Here is a 22475-nt window from a genome sequence, read left to right as displayed (position 1 = left end):
TATGTTTCATACATCATACAAGTGCTAAAACATGCCCAGGCTTTAGTAATGGGCCAGCTAAGAGCAAATGAATTTTATGAAATCCATTTCAGGTTTGTTCCACAATGTGTAATGAAGCCATGAGATGCAAAGAGGTAGTATAGTGTTTTTGTTTATTACATTAAACTTTTTTAAAAGGCCTTTTTTGTTGTAATTTATTGATCAAGGAACACTGATTCTAGAATATCTACTGCAAATTTCATGCCACCTTTTATAGATACCAAGCGTGATGTAAAAATGCCAAAATAAAATACCAGAGACATTTTTTTAAAGTGCCTTTTAAAAAGTCCCCAGACAGTTTTTAACCTGCTTGGGAATAAATTCTTTGTGTACCTCTGTTGTCAACTGTCAGTTTGCAGCAGCTATGGAACGGTGAAAGATCAGGAATGGAATGGACCATGTTATCTACACTCAACTGTCACATAGCCCTAAAAAAAAAAAAACTTCTAAAAAAAAAATAAAACAATTCATTCACACAAGCTTTCCTGTTTCCTTCTCCGTGTCATGTTCACTTTTTCTTTCTTTCTCTCAAGTGCTTTCTGCACTTCTTCAAACCAGAACTGTGAGGAAAAAAAAGAGACAGAATACACTAGAGGAAATGGGAAAGCAGATAAGCGAGCGAGGAGGTGGTGGCTATTCCTCAGCATATGCACTGAATCAAATCCTTTCATCTTACTGTACACTTCAGTCACTAATGTGGATGATTTTTAATCATTTTGAGATATAGTCCAGATATTTACATAGGAAGGGCACATGTGTGGCCTGTTGAATGCATGGTTATTTGAAAGCAGAGGTTTCTTTTTGCGGATCTGACATCTTTGTCAACAGATCCCAGCAACTTCTTTGCTCTTGTTCTTGCTTTATTTGAGCACTTATCACGGCACCCAAGAAATCAATGTGTCTGCTCTAAGAATGCCCTTATCTTTAAGGAAGGGAGATTAAAAAGGACAAGTTGACAGGTAATGAGTGGGGGAGATGCTTATGAACTTGAAAGATTATGTCTATTTCTAAAATTAACTCCTTCTGTGGGAGACACAGTCAGAGCATATGCTTCCCTTCTAAATATTCAATCCCTTTTACAGAAACCCAGACTTTCAATGTCATTGTTATTTGTGATTAATGCCTAAAACTACACAAAAACCTCCTTCCTAAAATATACCAAGAAGTATAATAGTAATGGTGTAGTATCGGAGGATAATATATGTAAAATTTGTATGGTTTTATTAAAAATTTGACCATTCATACCATTCTATAATCATTGAAGAGCAAAGAAAACTTTAGAAGAGACATATACCTTCAGTCACTATCCAATAAAACGGTAACAGAAATTGGTGAGGATTTGGCACCATAATGTTCATCTGTCACAAATGTCTATGGGCAACAAACATGTATAGTGTTTTTAATTAGGTCAGCTAAGATTAATCTGCCTCAACAATGAACAGTTAAAAAAAAAAAAATTTAAAAATGCTCTGCAGAGGTGAAAATACAATCTGAAAATGACCAGTACATATAGAAATTTAGGCAGCAAAAGGTTTGGTTCACACACAGGTACAATTCTTATCACTGGAAATGACCTTTCATGATTGTTTCCAGTGACAAAAAAGTGACAGATGAAAGAACGAGTGCTATATGTACAGTGCCCGTTCTGTTCTATGAAGAGGGAAGGAATGAGGACAAGCAAACAGCACCCTGTTGTGCTCTCCCTACTTGACTTGTATAGCAGTCATTCCCCATTGGTCCGGTGACCACTGTACACATGTCAGATTCGGGCTCAGGAGGAGCAAGACAGTTCATCTGGGAAGATAATCACCTAGGACTAGTAGGAGGGCAAAATTGCAAATAGGGGAAAAGCAGAGAAAAAGTACATTGAAAAAGCTAGAAGAAAGAGGATAGTCCTTGTAAAATTAGGTCATGTAAAAATCTGGACTGAAATAGGACTGAAAATTCAAGTGAGCATGAATTAATAGGCTTTGGTTCTGTACTCCTCCCAGGGTATCTTTTTGCAAACCCTCTCTATAACTGAAGGGGACATCTTACCTGTGCAAATACCTAGCAATAATTGGCTAGTAGAACATGTTGTAGCAGGCTTTTTAATAGATTTATATGAGCCTGGGTTCATGGATAGTGATTTTTAAAATAATGACATTCTTTAAATATTGTGCCACCAAGCAACCTGCTGTAGTTGGAAAAATGTGGCGTGAATATCTAATATTATTATTCACTTTTTTTCCGTTATAAAGAACATCTTAAGGGTTCAAAGCCTTATTTTCTCAAAATATATTTTAGCACCACCTAGAATGACCCTTTTCTTTGCTTTCCTCAACAGACACCTATTGAAATATTACCACCTAAAGCCTAGTGTTATATGAAGGAATGATAACCTGTACAGTTATCTTTGTGAGTTGACTTTTACATTGACTTTATCATAACGTTAGCTAAACAAAACTGACAGTGTTGTTAATAGAGCAGACTAAATAAAGCATGGTTTACACCTTTGTGATGGAGCTTAAAGAGATATGTATGGTATCAAAAAGCTTTCTAAAAAGAGTTTTATGTCTACTATTATGTCCCTAAAGATTTACAAACATAAAAAACTAAAAAAAAAAATTAGCACTCATCATTGTTTATTTAGTATTTAACAATCAGGCTATAGAGTTTTGATTCAACAGAATGGGCCTGATTATTAAAGTTCTTCTGAGCTGTAGAGGATACACTTTCCTCAGTGAAGCTGAGCGATCCAGCAAACCTAAACAATGCCTGAACAAGAAAAAGGTGTTTTAAACTGTAAATTATTCCCTCTCTCAAGCCACATATAAATAGCAATCCTTTCATTTGCCAATTAGCTGGGGGTTTTATTGGAAAAATAAATACTTCCAGCCAACGAGGAAAAAAGGAATGAAGGTTTACATAGAACCTTATATTTCCTATCTACAAATTGCTTTAAATCTAAGCCATGAAATAAAGGATCATGAGACAGTTGCAACAACCTTGATATATAGATGCTTTTTAATTTGATAATGGACTATGGGATAATTAGAATGGTTTTGCTTTAAAGGCTTTATGCATTCCCAAGGGGCTGGTTTACTACAGATTGTTTCTCCCAGTTGCTAAAACCACCTTTATGTGGCACCACATTTATTGGGCCCCCCTTTTGAAGTTCTCAATCAAAAATTAGTGTAATACAGGCATACTAAAAAAGCAAGGGGACTTGTATAATTGTAAACCAGTTACTGTTGGAGTTTGCAGCTCACTATCATACAATTCTGAGAACAAACTGCATACCTGTACAGGTGTCCTTTACCACACAAGTTCACATGGAATATATTGTTGCCACATGTAAAATATGTAAACATAACAATCTATATTCTATTTTCATACAGATATTTCTGTTAATTTACTTTATATCTTTTTTCGTAGCTCCTTTATCCAGAAGGCGATCTCTAGTGCACAGCCCTGATGATTCTCCAGATGTTGCTCCAAGCAGAAAGCGGAGACAACGAGGGCAAAAAAGTTTTTATACAGAAATAAAGGAAAGAGTTGATCAGACTGCAGATGAAAATGAAAGGTACAGTCATGTTACTGTTGTGTGGATAGATTGGGGGATTCCTTAATAACTAACATGGTTACGTGGTTTTTGGTGATTTTAAGGGTGCAGTATGCTAGGTAACAGAAGCTCCTTTCATTTATCTTTCCTTTCTTTTAAGTTCAAAAAGTAGAAAAAAGTACATGGAAATATAAATAACACGTACAGTTTAGGGAAAAAGTATGAATTCTGGATAAATGGTATTGAAATCATGCTTTAATATTCCGAAAACCTGCCCCCTTTAAAGATATTACTGATAGATTTTACCACCTCCCAGAAATATAACACCTAAAAAGACATTTGAACCGCTCGCTGGGGTAAAAAGAAACAGGGGGTTTTAGTGGTGACAATTGTAGTTAAAATCATCAAAATTAATTTAATAATACAAAAACATTGTTTAAAAAACACATTTGTGCACTCTTATTCCAACAACTTCATCAAAAAGTACATGTAGTACATACATATTATTTAAAACCAAAGCCCATGTTAAAGGCCAAACAACATAATGTTTCAGTCAGATATTTATTATTTTACCAATGCGTTTTAATAACCTCTTCTTCAGGGATAGAGAATATCATAGACTGATTTTTTTATGCCTTGGTTAAAGCACAGAAATACAATGGGAACCCCAAAAGATAGGTAACACCTTTCAACTTCAAAGGGGATTGTAGTACAAAGCCACCATTAAATATGTTCCCAGACTAAGAATAGGGACCGTTAGGACTTGCAGTGAAAATCTCCATATAGTGCTGCTACACTTGGCTACTAAAGGCAGCTCCCAAAACTTTGTTGCAGATACGAAAAGCCATGTGTGGCACGCCTTTTTAAATATATAAAAAAAAAAAGAAAAGTATATTTTTTTTACTGAGGCATTTTAGTAATTTACTAAATTTTTCAATTTGGCAAAATTGTGCTGATATAAGTGATAATTTCATGACAAAATCAGTTTTTCTAAAATCTCTTTGTGCATTCCTAGTTGAGAGTTTAGGGCAAAGCTATGTTTTTTAAAATGCAGTGTGTTGCATTAAGGCAGGCCTTCACTGAATGGGCTGCCCACTCTAGCACACCGCACCAGAAGTCATGCATGGTGCACTTACGTTAATCACGTAGTGTTGCCATTTGTTGTGCTGTAGTTCATTGAAGAGGAAATCATTAAAAAAATGGCAACCCAGAGAAACAATACACCTATTTTGCATTGGGGTAACCCTCATTTGTCCTCAAAGAAATGTGTGCAATAATGCAGCGCAGCGCACTAGTGTAACAGGCCCGTACTAATCTTTGCGTTTAAGGTAAATGGTTAATGGACATGTATACTAATAAATTCTGGGTATGGCTTTCATTGGAGAGGATAACTCAATGGAACACCATTGTTTAAACACTGTTTTATATTATATTATGGCTCGAAAGCAGTGACTGTCACATTGTTATTCAACTGTAATAGATTATAGAGGGCAACACAGACAAAAAACATGACCATTACATTCACCACATCTTAGTATCCTCATCCCTCGATGTATATGTGCTGTGTATGTAAAACTGTTTTAAATACATTGAAAACTTTAAAAGCAATTGCCGACGTAAAGCCTTTGAAAAGCCCTATTGATGTACAAATTCTGCAAGTATCCAAAAAAAGGGCCATTGCTTTGTATATAACCTGAGCAATAGCACTAATAGCAAATGTTTCTTATAGGAAAATCAAACATTTTTGTGCATATGTCTGTGAAGAGATTTAAAAAACATGCCTTTTCACTGCAGCTATCTATACTCATTTTGCCTAGTTACACTCCTGATGAATTCTTTTCACTTTCTGGGTTAAAACATAAGTAAATATAGTTGAGAAACTTGCTTACGTTCAGTATTCTGTAGCTCCACAAAGCTTTAATTTCTTGAACACAAAAATAGTAGCATTTGGTTAAGACTTGTTAAGTGAGAAGCCTTAGTAAAGGTTGCCTTTTATTTATAGCTGCATTCAGAACTATGTATTAATGAACTAAAACCACATAGATCTAGCAATCCCTACATAGCAGCTATGTATACCATCTGTGTAAAACCCAATGTCTGTATCTGCATTGAAAACTACCGGTATGTATTTTTGGATCAATGATCACAGTGTGATCACTTTTGATCAATGCACAGTGTGTCCTGTTTGTACATGTTTTATTATCAGTTCTACATCAACTTAAAGCTTTCATGTTTCCCCTTTAATTTTTTAATAATTTTTCACATGGTAAGAACAAGCGTGGACCAGAGCATAACATGGAGTTCAATGTGTGTGATGACAAGTGCCCATTAAAGTGCATTTAAAGCAACCTAATCATCACTATGAGTCCTCCAAAACACTATCCCTGTAAAAAAAAGAAAGTGAATACTTACTTTTCCTTGCTCTTGCCCTGCTGGGTGACAAGGAACAATTGCTTGCTGTATTTTGCAGAAAGGGACACTTCAATTAGCGTTTATCTCCTGCGGGGATGGAAGTTTGTTGCAGTAACCTTTTTTACAGAGGCAGTTTACTAGCCTGCTGAAGGGCCGATTTGGGCCTGAAACAGTTTCTACAATATTTCTATGTATTTTGTGTTTTGTCTACAATAAAAACTGTTTTTAGTGTTGCATCCTTCTATCCTGCCCCTTACTATCTCCTTTACCCTTATGACCAAAGGCCTCCCTAACATGAAAAACATTATGGGAGGAGCATCATCTTGGGAGGACACATTCAATGTAAGCCATAGCCTTTGTACACAAAATTTATTGAGGAATAACAGAGTACCCTCTCATTTCTTCTTTATGTTGATTTGTGTCTTGCATTCAGTTTGTAGCATTCCCAATTAGAACAGTATTCTAGAACAATAAAGAATAATATTGTCTGTAACCCCAGAGTGTCCATTAAAGGTTGTGTGGGATTACATAGGACTCCAGAATCCAACCAAAATCAGTATTTTAAAATTTATCGTAAACTAGCCATTTTAGGCTTGCTGGGTTTATTTTATTTTTCATTTTTTGCATCTTTGATTTTATTACTTTGCATAAGTCAGAAACCTCCACCATACTGTAATAGAGAAAGCAAGCCTATGAAAGAACTAAAATAATAAACTGGTAGGTTTGTAAGGGCTTTTAAAGGTACAGGATGCTATAAATGTACAAAATAAAAAAAAACGTTATTTTAAAACCTGTAGAAACTTGTGGATTTAGGATATTTGTTAATATGATGTGACTAAAATAATAAAGCAGAAAGGGCCCACTAGGTATTGGGTCTCTGAACCGATTGGATCCTATGCTGCTGATTTATAGGTCCTTAAAATGACCACAGATTACATTCTATTATCCAATTTATATGATATACCAATATAGATTTTTTTTTAATTTAAATTGTGTTTGTTATTATTTATTAGTTAAAAAAAATAGCTTGGCAAAATACCAATATGATAAGGAACACAAGTCCAAAACCTGAATTGTTTCATGCAAATTCTCATCAAAGAGAATTCTTGTTTATTTTTTCCATAAATTAAAAACACCTAATTGGTTGTTATCGACAGCAGCTTCATTTTTGTGTTTTTTCAAATAATGTTCTTAGAACATGAAAGCATCACAGTACTTGACCACATTCTTGTGCGTGGCTTACTTTGTGATGTACTGTACTATTGCATGAAATACCATAAAATACAATAAAATAGAGGCAGTTTAAGTAGAAGAAAGCCTGCAGTGCTTGACATTAAAGGGCATTCTAAAGCAACAGCTTTGTACCTCTTCCTGTTAGGACATCTTCTACATAAATCAAATGTAGACATCCAGGTGGTATTGAAATGTTAACTTATTGTTGACAGTTACCAATCTAACAAATACCATTGTAAGTATAATAGTGGTGGCTCAGCTGTTAATGCTATTAGTGGAAATATCCACCTTAAAAATACTGCTTTTTCTAATAGTCACATCTAAAATGTCACATAAACCTTATCAGTGTTCTCTTTTTTAAGAAAGTTACCATTTTATAGTTCAGCCAATGTCTACTGTTCTTTGCCAATCAGTGGTCTTCTAAGGTGAATTTTAGAAACTGTCAAAGTTAATTTAATGTGGACTGTCAATCAAAAGATGTCATCACCTCGTATGAAGCCCATCTGTCAGCCTATTGTAGGTTATGGTCACCCAGATGTTTCAGTACAATATTTATACATATAAGCATCCAAAAGTGAGGAAGAATAAAGTCGTTCTAGCTGTAATTTTGGGCTAAGGGTACATGGAAAGATGGAAGATTAAACAAGACAGCTCTCAACCTTTTTGGAGTTGTATTAGCCCATTTCCTAACCGCATAAATGTTTGAATAAATATTTCTGTAGCCAGATCTCGGCTGTGCAGACCCCATCCTTTAATTCCTTTCACAGAACATAATCTCTCTGTGAATTTTCAGAGTTTGGCTTTTTCTGAAATGCTTTCCTTTTTTGCTGATGCTTGCATTTTTTTCAGACTATGACTTATGCTGTTTTAAATATACAGATTGTGTGAGCAGTTGTTGCTTTTTTTAGTGAAATGGTAACGTGGCAGAAAGGTGTAAACTGGTTAATATTTAATTAGTGGAGCTCTGCATCTGGTTTTAGTCCTACTTTCTCATTGACAAGACATGAATAAAATCATGCTGATAACTGGATATGAAGGTTTGGCAGTTTATAGAAAAATGAGCTGTGCCTCACCTAGGTGTCAGACACTAATAAACCTAAAAAAGTTCCTCTCCAGTGATGAAGTTATGTGAGTGCCTTCTTTCCCCTGTTGTATTAAAAATTAAAAGTTTTGTACAGCCCCTGCAATTCATGTGACTGTGCAGTAACCACTCAACAATTTATTCAATATATATATATATATCTTATACATTGCAGTAGCAGCTGACATTGTAAAGGTTGTGATGGTGCTGTGACCAGTTCAAGTTTGAGAAACACTGCTCTAATATAAGGTAGCTGGATATCTGTAATTGCCTAATTTTTGGTAATTAAAAACATTACTTGCTTATATTTACCTAATTCCTTTTAAACAATTCATCTGGTCTTATTTTTATCTCGGTGTTGCAATTGAAAGAACTCATGTAAGTGGCTCTCACTCCTCATGTTAATGCTTTAGTCTTTTCTTGATGAAGCAATTTTATTATCTTCTAGGGAAATTTGTCATGTAAAAAATGATAAATGAGCCTAAAGTAGTTGCTGATTAAAAAGGTGAAAACTGCATTAGTTGTCAGAAGATGAATTCATATGATTAACTGGATCTATTTACAGCCAGACCAACAAAATCAATTCACTTTTAAACAATACATATATATATGTGTGTGTGTGTATATATATATATATACACACACACACACACATACTCCCCCTGTAGGAATTGTAATCAATACTGAAAGATTTATCATATATTTTGTCAGACATTGACCTGGCAGCAGTTAACATAACTATATATATCAATATTTGTATGCTTTATTTCTGTGTAATTTACATTATCAAGGAGAAGTGCTGGAGAGTTGACAGCTAAACATCTGCCTGTTTCCATGATAGAGCAGGAAAAACTGCCCTGCATTTAAATAGGCTACCATATAGGTCAGAGAGAAGGAAGTAGAGCCCAAAATGAGAACCCAAAATTAGAGGATCTAGCTGTTTGCCAAGCCTTAATAGGTAAATGAGGGTAGGAAGAAAAGCAGGCTTGTTGTGCAAACTTAGATAAAATAATATTTTTTTTTTTAATTTGAGTGATTGTAATACACAAAAATATCACACATAGTGGGTTTAATTCTAAATTATATCAAGCCCATAATACATCACAGTGGTTACAAAACACAGCAACATTTATCAGGGATGTCATATGTATCTTATTTTCGGACGCGTTTCGCACATAGGCTTCATCAGGGGATGTGGAGACATTACATTGGTATAGTGATCTAATCAGAGAATAGAAAAGGATGAGATCAAATCACTTGAAATTAGAGTTGGTAGGTGGCTGAATAATATTTCCCAATACCTTGAACTCGGGTTGAGATATAGTGCTTAAAATGGCTAGAAGGGTACTTTTACATGTTTGTCAGTATTTCCGATGGGTAGTTGATGTACAACATTAGGGCTCATATACACTCAACCCACCAGTTATAAAGATTTATATTAAAGAATTTACAAGCGGAGTTTCTTCCAGAAAAAAGGGCTAAAGTTTTCCCTTAGATCTCCTAGAGGAATAATGGGGGACTTCTCGGAAATATAGAGGCAATGAATAATTGAAAAGAGAAAGGTCCCAGTTTGTGTAATCCTTTATCGTTGGTGGATGGTGGTATAAATGGATTGTCTGCAGCCAGTCAAGGCCCTTTCTCTCATTTACCTAGGCTACCATAAAGCACTGAAAGGTATTTGGTATATTTGTTCTAAAAGTGCAAAAAAAAAAAAAGCATTGCCCTCGGTAGACTACAGAACACCACCCCCTATGTTATGAAGATAAATTGAGCAGGAAGTGTATTGTCTGAGGGTGACAATGCTGTTCCTTTATATATACAGTACAGTGAGTGAGCATTGACCCTAAAACATATAATTGACAGATTTACTAGTTCAAAACACACATAAACTTCACAGCTTGATTTTGACATAGAACCTAAAACTTCCTGACATTGAAAAATTATTGAGGTCTTTGGTTAAGCAAGGAAGCCAGGAAACATGTATATTATGTAGGACAGAGAAGCAGCCTGTGTCTTTCTGTTTCAGTATGGGGTTTTCTTTTAACAACAAGTAGCAGGTCATAGAAAAGCTAAAAATACAATTATTTTTATCTTAATTAAAGAGAAAAAAATTGCCTTAGTTATAAATGCTGCTTTATATGGATAAAGAACAAGATTGTCATTATATCAAGGTATGCTGATGAAGTGTCTTCTATGAAGTGGGGATATGTCTCTGACATTGTCCTGCTTTTGTGACTTTTATTTAACAATTATTCAGACCACTGGTGTAACTAGCAAGGGAAGAAGCAGATGAAGGAGATGTCTCCAATACAGACTTCCCCCATTAAAATTGTGCAGAAGTGGAAAAAGGTACATTTTTTATTTCTTTCAGTGTTGGGCCCTTCTCTTCTGTGCAACCACACACTCTTATAGTCTTTGTTCTGCTTGTTGGATAATGTCACATCCACAAACTCTGTGTGCTAAACAGAGGTAAGTGACAGTGATCAGCTGCATGGAGGTTTATACATTTAGATACTGTAAGGCCTCGGCATTATACTGCATGTGGGGGGTTCATAATGCGTGCACTGCTATGGGGAAGACAATGGTCGACTCACTGCTATAGGGGGTCATGATAGTTGCACCTATCATAGAGAAGTCTATATTTTTTCATTGCAGATTTACAGAGCCGGTCACAACTTGTGTGTAAGAAATTACATGGGTGACATATGCGCATAGGTGTGACTGGTCACTTTAATTTCCTAAACTAGACTGTCATACATTGATATGAACCAGCTACAATGAAAAACAGAAATTAATTCTTTAATTGGACTGCTTGAAAGAAAACAGCTGTAACTTAATGTTTATAATATTAATGGTAGAAACCTAAAACAAAAATCACATAAAAAAATGATACCAGTGCTGTACAGTTAAATAGGGTAAACTAGGCAATGTGGTTTAAGCTCCTGGACAGCTGACTCCTGTCTGAGTATGTCATGCTTTACATATTGTCTGGTTCTATCACACGGCTTCTAGTAGGTATTGTGATTCAGGTAACACTTTTATCTTGGAATCCAACTTGGCATACTGATGCAAGTTTACTGTCTGAAACATAAAATAATTATTTCCAGTAAGAGTTCACTTGAGTGAAACTTGACCCTGTCTTCTGTGATACAAATCACTTTTCTTCACCCACAGAGAGTATAATGTTTACGCCATGCTCACTGCTTCTGCTTACTTTTCTTCCTTTTATTTGTAAGCACATGAATCCCAATATGTCCCTTGCTGACGATCAAACACATGTATGGCTCATCTATTCTTTAGCTTCCAGATGTCACCCAGCTGATATTTCACAAGACATATGGTGTAACCGAGCTTTAATACTACATCTTCTATGCACCAAGACAGCCATGTTAAGCATGAGCAAACATGGAGGCTTATATTAGCAGGAAAGTTTTATTCTTTTAGGTAGGTATTATTTAGGTTTAATACAGAAAATAATGTACTTGCATTGCTAGTCATGCTGCACAGTAAATGGCAGATGTGTTGCTGGACAACAATATTATTATTATTATTATTATTATTATTAATAAACTGTATTTTTATAGCACCAACATATTGCGCAGCGCTGTACATTAAATAGGGTTCGCATATGACAGACAGGTGCAGACAATGACACAGGAGGAGGAGAGGATCCTGCCCCAAAGAGCTTACAAGAGTTTACAAGGTAGGGAAGGAGCATACAATAGGAGGGGGATATGGATTGGTGGGAAGTAGTGAGGGTTTTAAGAGTGAGAAGAGATTTAAAAGATGGGCGCTTTAATTGAGCAGAAAGTGTGAGCAAGCCAAATGGGGCGTGAAAGACCATTCCAAAGAATCGGGGCAGCACTAGAAAAGTCATGGAGCCGTGCGTGTGATGAGGGTATAAGAGAGGACGTCATTAGTAACATTTCACTGAGATGAATTCCATGTATCACAAGGTATACTGAAACCCAGTGGCATGACACTTATAATTGACTTTGCTCAGCAACAAATAGGCATGTGATAAGCCAGGGGCTTGGGCATTTAGGATCATCAGCAATTAACAAATAATTGAGTGTAAAGTTAAAGTGCCCAAACAACAAAACTACCATAGATCTGGTTATCTGCATTATCATACCAAAAAAAGGCTGATTTACTGAAAGAGTTCATAATTGTAATTTTTTTTTAAATACACTTCAGTTATACAATTATGTAAAACATGTTTGTTCATATTAAATACCCTATTGTGTACAGATTCTTTTTACATGATTGCATAAGTGAACTAAAAATCATATAATATTCCTAACTCCTTTTAGTAAGTCAGCCTTGTTACTTTATCTTCAATGTATAGACACTTATAGTGTTTTATCATCCAGCTTGGCTTTCTCTATGTCTCTTTAGCTGTATGGGGAAGGGCAACATTACAAAAATGAAGAGGCTGTATAACCTCATAGCTTTATTTCTCAACTTGGGTGGCTATTACACCCACCAGAAGGTCAGTATTACAAAAGAAAAGGTTTCTAAATATAAGCCTTGTTAGGAGGTTATAAAATGAACAACCAGATACCTTTGTTTTCCACTTTACAAGCATCATGATAGGCTCCTATTGTTTTCAAACTTAGTTTTAGTACAGTAGCATTTGTTTTACCCAGGTCATGTTTGTTGAATTGTGAATGTTCTTTTACTTTGTGTTTCTCAGCACTAAACAACCAGCCATTACCTGGAAAAAGCTGGATCTGGACTCTTACAGCTTAGGGGGATCATTGATTTGTCATGCACAGGGTACTTCTCTGCACCAGAAACATCAATTCATTGTTTAAAAGCTATAAACTGCTCTAAGCATAGAAAAAATAATTCCTTTTTTAAGCCTGCTTCTGCATTTCCAAGAAATAATTTGGCAAAAAGAATACCGAAGGAAAATCTGCTGCTACATTTTGACAGTGTGAGATGGAAGCATTTGCGCATGCAATTCCAACTCTGGAAACTAAAACTGTAAGCCTCAAGCTTTTATCTCAGTCTGGTTGGTTGAATTGGCTGTTATATTGTTTGTGGTTTCCTGTGGACTTCTATAGCTCTAATAGAATTACATCATTTTTGGGGCCGCTACAGCCTGCTCATACTGACTTCATTATGTACAACATGACAACATTGATCGAACCGTTGATGCTTACACTGATAGATACTTAACTGCACCTAAAATGTGTAAGCTTTGTGGTTACAATGCAATACTCTAGGGATCGTTTGGGTCTAGTTTTTCAGATATTGTGCTGCATTGTCTTACTCCTCCTATGACAGTTTCAACTGATTTAATACCAATTTATATTTTGTAAGGGAGGATTGAGAGTTCCAGGTTGGGCACTGTACTAACACTAATTACATGTGTTGATACTGAGACAGCTCTGAGGGGAACCTAGAACAATTTTACTATAGTCTGGTGCAACAGTTAATCTGAAGTCTTCCAAGTACATTAGCTAACAACCGCTGCCCCCCCCCCCAAAAAAAAAAAAAAAAGAAAAGAATCCTTCCCAACCCTAAGGTCCTTGTTAACTTATGATTTCCAGAGTATCCCAATACAAACCATTACAGACTGCACTCCATTTTAGACTAATTCTAAGCGCAGTACAGAGTAACTGCCATAGAGAATTACAGTAGTCAGCATCTGCACCTCCATTTTTCTCCTTGGCACTTTCCTGTTACCAGAGGGTGGACTATGTGCTTGAAAAAGAGCACAGGCTACAATCAGGTATAGGCAGATTGCACAACAAAAAGCAGAACATTATAAAAACTTTTGTATAAGTAGGCATTTAGGGTATGTAAGGGTTTTGTGTGTAATGGCTTGATATTTTCTGCAAATCTTGCCATCATTATGTATGTTATTACTATCCTTTCATAGTGCACTTTGGAATAAAAAAATCCCCCAGGTAAATAGTTTTTTTAGTCTGGATATGTTTTGTGTTTAATTGCTTTTTTTCCTGTACTGCGATAAACACCCTAGTCGTAGCTGTCTTCCCCCATTAAAACATTTTACTTGTCTGGCTATCATATCAAACCAACAGCTTTATTATTTTCTGAGACACAGTGGGTCTTACATATATATTCCATATTTTCTTATTATGGGTCAGTAAATTAGACAGTATTCAAGTGAGGGCCAGCAGACAACTATTAGTTCCTGCAATGGCATCCACCACATGTTTACTTTAAGTGAGATTTAGCATTATCTCTGTAGGCAGACACCTGTATGTGAGCTGAGTCATTATCACAGCTCATTGGAAAAAAAGTCCCAGAGATAAAAGCTCACTGCATTCATTTCCACATGGTCACCATTGTAGGTTTGTTAAATATAGCAATAACGTGGGTAAGACTCAGCACTGAAATTTTATTTGTGGTTTTACTGCTTTGTGTAATGCATTTATATAATACTGTTTTTTTGTAGACACCTTTTCAGACATATTCCTCCTAATCATTTCTTGCTACACTAGGAAGAAGTAATTGTCTGCATGCATTTGAAACCTGTCAAATATCAAAGATGTTATACCTTCCATGGCTTTCTATGTACATACAAGAGCAAAAATCTATCAGTAGGTGCCAGCAATAACTTCCATTCCAAAAAAGAGTGTTTCTGACAAAAGTTATAAACAGTTGACTCCTTGCACCAAAAAGGAAATTATGACTGTTTTTAGGAGTACAATATTATTATTGTTATCTGGGAATACAATGTAGACAGGCTTGTCTACTCCCCCCCCCAATTTAAAGTATGTGGGGCATTAAAGAAGCTGGGAAAAGGTGAGTATATCTTTTTTTTCTCTTTATAATTCCCTCATGTGCTGTTTTATTTTGTTTACTAGCATTTTAGAGAGGATCAACATAAACAGCAGACTTGATACATTCTTGCAAGGTCAGCTTTAAAGCTGAATGGAGCTCAATAATGAAGATTTTCTATATGTTATATATATTATATGGACAATTTAGAAATGTTAATTGTGCTAAAGCAGTACCATGGCAAATGTACATTGAGTCTTGAATTCTTCCTGAAAAAACAGCAATGCATTTTCTAGTACCCGAGGGCCCCACATTACCTTTGTACCTACAGCCCTTTGGCTTCATATCTGTAATCTGAGTAGTTAGTAGAATTAACTAGTAGTTAATGTACCTACTACTAGTCTCAGGGATCTTGGATCAAAATTTGGTGATACCTTGGTGATGCCTTCTGTTCTTTAAAAGGCTGTGACATGAGGTAGCAAAATTCTGTCTCTTCCAAAATGGCCATTGACCATGCCCTTGACCATATACTATACCAAGACCATGCAAGACATGTCATGCCTAAAATTAGGGAAACCACTGGCAATAAAGAGATTAGTCTCTTGTACTATAGCTACTTTTTTATAGATTTATAGATCCTCTTTAAAAATATTGGGGTTTATTTAAAAAAGTAGAAACAGTAACTTAGTAACAGTAAGGTAAATACTCACCTTTCCAGATGAATTTTGGTAAATACGGTTAAGCTGTGTTCACTTTAAATGCCACATCATATTTCTACAAATAATCCAAAATCCTTCGTACTTGACTATTAATTCAAAGTAAACACAGCTTTACCTTATCTGCAACAATCACTTTCATATGTGAACAGTCGCTACTCATTTTGGTAATTTAGTCCCAAATTGATCACAACTCACATGCTAAGATTACTTAAGAACACACAACTTTCCTGGTCTCCATAGTTGTTTCAGCCCAGTTACTGCAATACTGAATTTAAAGGTTCAGCATGCCATCTAAGCAATTATTGTTTTTCAGTGACAGGGCCACTTTAAGGTCAGAGGTTCTTATTTCACTAGCTATATTTTTGTTCAGAGTCAGTAATTCACTATGTAGTAAAGCAAGAATAAGAATGTTGGCCTTGCAATCTGCAACTTTTAATACAAGACAGCATTGTTTTCTTCTATATCTCTGCCACAGAGGTAAGCTTTAAAAGATAAAGAATGATTTGCTCCAAAACAATGTACAGTGGTGCTTGAAAGTTTGTGAACCCTTTAGAATTTTTTTATGAATGCGACCTAAAACAGCATCAGATTTTCCAAGAAGATTTTTCAGAGGTCCATTAGGCAGATGAAGAAAACCTAGTAAATCAAATTTTGAATTCATTTTAAAAATGAAATGATCCAATATTTTATCTGCATGTGGCAAAAGTAAGTGAATCATGCTTGCTGTAACTATTGATCAGTCCTGCCTATAGAATTTTAGTCCATTCCTCCATACAGAACAGCATCAGCTCTTAGATGCTCTTAGTTGAACTAATGTTTTTTCCACAACTGTCTCCTGAGATTCAGTTCATGGATAGATGTCTTGACATTTCCCTTTAGATTTCTATGGTGTAGTTCAGAATTCATTGTTCCATCAATGATGGCAAGCTGCCCAGGCCCCAATGCAGCAAAACAGGCCCAAACCAGAACACCAAGATTTATTTTGGCTTCATTTATCCACAAAACGTTCTTCCAGCATTCCTCCGGTTTGTTCCTATGATCTTTAGCTAATTGAAGATGACCAGCAATATTTTTGGGGAAGAGCAGTGGCTCTTTACTTGTGCCCCTGCCATACACACCAATATGATACAGACCTTAAGTAGCTTAGAAGTTATCCTGGGTTACTTTGTAACCTTTAAGACTATCACATGCTTTGTAGGTAACAATTGTTTTGAAATTTCTTCATTTGTACATAATCAGTCTGACTGTTGATTGGTGGAGTCCAAACTCATTAGAGATGCTCACGTAACCTTTTCCAGCCCTATGGGCACCAACAACTCTTCTGAGTTCCTCAGACACCTCCTTTGTTTGAGCCATGATATATCCACAAGTGTGGTATGTGTGCTCAGCTGGGTTTTTTTCGTTTAACTAGGATTTGTTTATCTACATTTTGGACTTGTGTGAAAATCAAATGTTTTAGGTTACATTTGTATAAAAGTATTGATTTTCAAACTTTCAAGCACCACTTAATTATTTACTATTAATGTTTGTGTCCTATTTGATATTTGGTCAAATCCAGCACTACATTTTATTAATTGTTAGTACTCAATGATACAAAACCCAGTAGCAATATCGTGTCACAAGCATATATTTTGGATTCCTTGCATCTGGCATCTATCAGGGGCACAACGTATTAAAAGGAAAAGGCTATAACTGTTCTAATCCCAACAAGCCATTATGATTTTCTGATCCACATTGTAGACGTCTGACACAAACCTCTTGTCTCTTAATATAGACATTTTCTGTTTGCAAAATCCGCTGAAATGGAATAAAGATGTATGATTTGTGTTAAAACATATGTACTTTCCAAGTAGGCCAGTCTTATCAAGTTACTGTAGAATGTGTGAACTGATGGAAAATAGGACACAAAGACAGCTAGAAAGGAAGAGGCTTGTGGATCAGTTAATAAAAAGCAATCATTCATCCCCTACTGAGCTCACCAGCAGAGAAGACTACCAAATAATATCCAAATCATCCAAATTGCCTATTTTAGTGATGTATTTTAGAGAATGCATCATCCAAATTACCTATTTCAGAGAAGCAGTCTCTGACGCATTTGTCCCTGTCTTGATACCCCCTGCAAATTCTTTGGTAAAAAGGTATCTACAGACCTGGAGGTAAATGCTTTACAGTGGTAGTAATTGGCCTTCCAGAAATTCATTTTGGCAGGCATGCTGGCCATTATTACAGTAGCCCATTTACCTAGGGATATTTGAAATGCAGAAAGATTAAAAATATATATATATATATATATATATATATATATTCATGCCAAAAACTAATTTTATATAACTAGTGGGCTGATTTGTAATAAAGTAGGACATGCTGTTATAAATATTTTTTTAACTTTCTGCACAAAGGATTATCAAAGCATTATTGTGGTTTTTCCGTGTGTCATGTGAAAGGCAGATATATCTACTTTTCTACTTTCTAGGTCTCTGACACAGAATGATTTACATCAATCAACTTGGTAAATAAAAGAGAGGCTTTAAGTGTGATCTCTGACCTGTCTAGATGGCCGCACAATAGCTTTGTTTTTGGACATGTGTTACTATAAATTATTTGTATGTTATTGCTTGCTTATAAAAAAACATTATTTTAAATTACAAAGCTTTCCTCACCTTTAATTCTATTTCTGATTGGAAAAGTGACAAGGTAAAACTTTGAAAATGTTTTTGCACTTAAATGTTACATGCTTGGCACATTCCTCTCATTGATGCTGGCTTTTGACACTGGGCTGGGAGGGGATGATATCTATTATAATTTACGTGCTCCTATATATTAAATTTACTATTTATGTTGGTGGAGGACCTGGACCAGTTCAATTGAGATGCCTCCAACCAAGGCTATGTACACACATTAGATGATTCTTGTCCAATAATTGCCTCAGAGCTGGTATCAGACGAGAATCTGACATGTGTACGCCAATCTGTCATCGCCCTGGACGATCTGCGAAAGACGGCGGTCGTAATGAAAGTGAAGGTGATAGAGCGCAGCAGGGTGCCACTTCATCGTTCTCCCCCTCCCCCCTCCATAGAGCAGAACGGTGCTGTATGTACAGAGCTCATTCATGCATCGTGAAGTCTTTTGTCGTTGGAAAGGATCATAAAGGATCCTTTCCAAGAACTGATATTGCACATGTGTACTCAGTCCCATTGCTGCTAATTTACCAGAAGTGACAATGCTGATTCAATGTCCAGTGAGCAAGCTAGAAAGGTGACAAAGCAAACTGAATTGCTGCATCATCAAAAGAATGTCAACTAGTTGGCTATGCAGTGTAGCAGAGGTTTGTCAATCACAAGGCTGGCTGAAAGGGATTACAAATCTTTTGGCAAACAGTAAATAAATGTATTTTACCTGTGTACTTAGTTGTTTGCCCGGAATATTGCCATGCTTGTCTGGCATTTCTTGTCTATTATTGTATTTACCAGTGTTAAAATAAGAGCTCTTTTAACCATGATTGGTATCCAAACTGACCTTGTAACATAAACATTATATACCTCTGCATAAACAGAACAGTATGTGATTTCAGAAAAAAAAATGAGTCTATTTGTTCTATTCATCAAAGTTGTGCAAGTCTTAAATCCTTAAATGCAATAAGTCTTCCTTTTTGTTGTATATTTATGTGCCCGGGCCCAATGGGGAAGATTGGCTTAGACACAACCAGTCTTCCATCTTCCAAGGATCCATTCAAAAAAAAAAAAAAAAAAGTACTTGCAATTATTTTACTGCTGTCATAGATTGTGTATTATTAGAAACAGAGAATGAGTATAAAATTTTGGAAATTATGGGACAAGATAGGAAAATAATATCCTATAATAATATACTCTCATGCTTTGTAGTGCCCCCTTTAACTTTTCTACCCTGGCATTCCATTATAATTGACAACAGAGCTAATTTTTGATAATGCAGCACACCCCAATTCACAATGGGCCTGATTTAATAAAGCTTCCCAAGACTGGAGAAGAAGACTATCATGGGTGAACCTGTGGGATTTCTAAAAATCATTTGCTTTTAGTCTGCAATCGTTTTTAATCCTGGACCAGATCCATTCCAGGTTTGCTGACTCACCCAAGTTCTCACATGATATCTTCTCCAGTCTTTTTTATTATTATTAATATTATTAATAATTTTAGTATTAATAAACAGAATTAAATAGAGGTTGCAATTGACAGACAGATACAGACTCACATAGGAGTTCAACAGCTTTAATAAATCAGACCCAATGTGTTACAGTGTTTTTACTGCACTTTACTGTAATACATTAGTGTAGATTGATAACAGTTGTATGCATTGTTTGATAAGAGTTCGGCCTATTGTTTTAATTTCAGGTCATCTCTGGCATATTGAAGATGAGAAATAGCTGTTCACACAGTAACAAAAATACAAAAATTTTCACGTTTCATGTTTTGACAAAGAAACGAGGAGATAATAAAAAGGAAAAGTTGTAGTTTGTCATTATACTTATCTTTGTTATAAGGCACAGTCAGATATCTGATTTTTCCTTTACTCAATAATTTTATGCTCCTATTCTTTTTAAAGTTTAGCACAGCTTTGGCCTCTGATTGCCAGTAGTTTTCTTTGTGTCCCCACTAACTTACATCCAAGTGAAGCAATAATTCATCCTGAAGGAGCCATTACTTAATCAATGATGGGTTAAGGATAAACTGTGTGGAGATGCTAGATTGTATATATTAATGTATGGACAACCTAAATTATTAAACCTCTTACATAACAAGATTTTATTTTCACTTAAGAGATAGTTTTGAAATGACCGTCAATAAATGTACAGTAAATGTAGCTGTTTGTCCTTGACAATACTTGCCTGTAATTTTTGTCCACATCTGAAACATATTTTTGTCTCGGCACCCTCCTGAACCTTCTGCTGTGAATTTTCATGGTGTGTTCATTTTTCTCAGAAAGAGGCTGTTGATTTGATTCATGACCGTGCTTAAAGGTGCTACTAATCGAGTGCATTATATTGTACCCCTTACTGCTACGTATTGGAAGGAGTTTTATTTCTAAAATGTACGGTTTAAAAAACAACAAGGTGCTTTGTAGCAATTTAGATCGAATACAGCCATATTAGCCCCTTCCCACTAGTCAACATATTTATTAGAGAGTTAAAGGAAAGTTTTATTAAGCAAAATGCTTTTGCAATAATGTAACAAACAAAGAGGCTTCCGCATGGACTAATTTGTGCCAATAATTTGTGGACACAACCAAGAACTTTACAGGGACCATGATTTACATATTTGTGTCCTCTCTGATTAGTAGGGCCAGTATCTTGAGTAGATACTGATGCCTGAACAAAATGGAACTTTATTTTATATAGATTTGGTTTGCCATTCTTTACCCAGTCAACATGACTGTTACTGCTAACTGGTAACCAGTTCTTCATTATTTGGCCAGATAAAAAAAAAAATAATAAAATGAAACCTTAGCAAAATGGGGGCACATAATCCATATAAACAACCACCACACTAGAGCCTAATACAGTTTAATATTAGAGTTTCAAATGTTTTATTAAAAGAAAAAAAGCAGAACCAAAAATGTAGGACATACAACAAAGAGGACCCATGGAACATTTGATAATAGCATGTCATTGGCATCTGATTTTATTCCCTAATGTTTTGCTTTCAAAGAGCTGGCCTTGTTTGGTTGTTTTACATTAGAAGTATATAAACCCAGCTACTGGCAGTTTTTGGCTAGCATTCGGATTATCTGTTCCTTTATGTTCACACAACTGTAAGTCACTGGCAGCACAACAATGTATTCCATGTAATATTGTAAAATCTTTTATGCCTTTTCTTACTTATTAAGAAAAGAATGTTGAAAGAATGTACTGTACAAGACATGGGCATGGACATACTGCAAATCATTTTTCTTTGACTTGCATTCATTGAGTTACATAATACATCATTCTGAATGGTTGAGTTTTCCCCACAGCATACCACAAATAAATAGGATGATATTGCTGTATGAGGATTTAACCACATTATTCTCAGGATTCAATCTTTAAACAACATTTATTGACTATATACACATTCCTCTGGGCACATCATTAGGGATACAGATTTATTGTTGTTCATAAAATCTATAACCTTTGAAGTACTCTTCCCTTGCAAACCGCAAGCCTTACTGTATCTAAATCAAAGCTGGATGTGTTGCCTCTTTTAAACAGCTGCAGCTAGAAGGCATATAGCAGCGGCCAGGCTGTTATTGTTCTTACATTGCTTCCCGCACTGGCTGAAGATATATGGAGCTTGTGTTGCTACAAATATTGACTGCTGCTGGGAAAAATTATGTCCTTCTATACCTTGGCGGAGTCCATAATAGAGCTTTTAGTGATGTCTCCAGTGAGCAAAGATCACAAGAAAACTTTTCAGACTTAAAATCAACATGTGGGGCAACTTGTGTGCCTACTCTATGACTTATTTGCATTGAGAATGGTAATTCCATGAAAGCTGCAGTCGCAGTTTCTATCCTCAGTGGTATGCACTTTGGAAAAGGTGGTGGATGGTTGGCCATACTGGCATGGAAACCAAGTTTTTTGCTGTTTGCAGCCAGCCAACACTTATGAAAGCAGCCTCATCAGTTTGTAAGCTCTTCGGGGCAGGGTCCTTGCCTCCTGTCACTGTCTGTATTCATC

The 22475-nt window shown here is 35.8% G+C and overlaps 1 protein-coding gene across 1 annotated transcript in view; it reads left to right on the top strand.

Annotated features, from left to right (window-relative positions):
• The window catches only part of XRCC4 (X-ray repair cross complementing 4), a gene marked incomplete in the record, with an annotated part of 180314 nt that overhangs the window by 120343 nt on the left and 37496 nt on the right, over window positions 1-22475 (top strand). Inside the window, 1 exon segment of the mRNA XM_072416190.1 lies at window positions 3457-3604. Coding sequence (XP_072272291.1) covers window positions 3457-3604 — 148 coding nt within the window.

This window comes from Pyxicephalus adspersus, chromosome 6 (assembly GCF_032062135.1).
Source record: "Pyxicephalus adspersus chromosome 6, UCB_Pads_2.0, whole genome shotgun sequence".
Lineage (NCBI taxonomy): Eukaryota > Metazoa > Chordata > Amphibia > Anura > Pyxicephalidae > Pyxicephalus > Pyxicephalus adspersus.
This window is presented reverse-complemented; position numbering and strand designations above follow the sequence as displayed.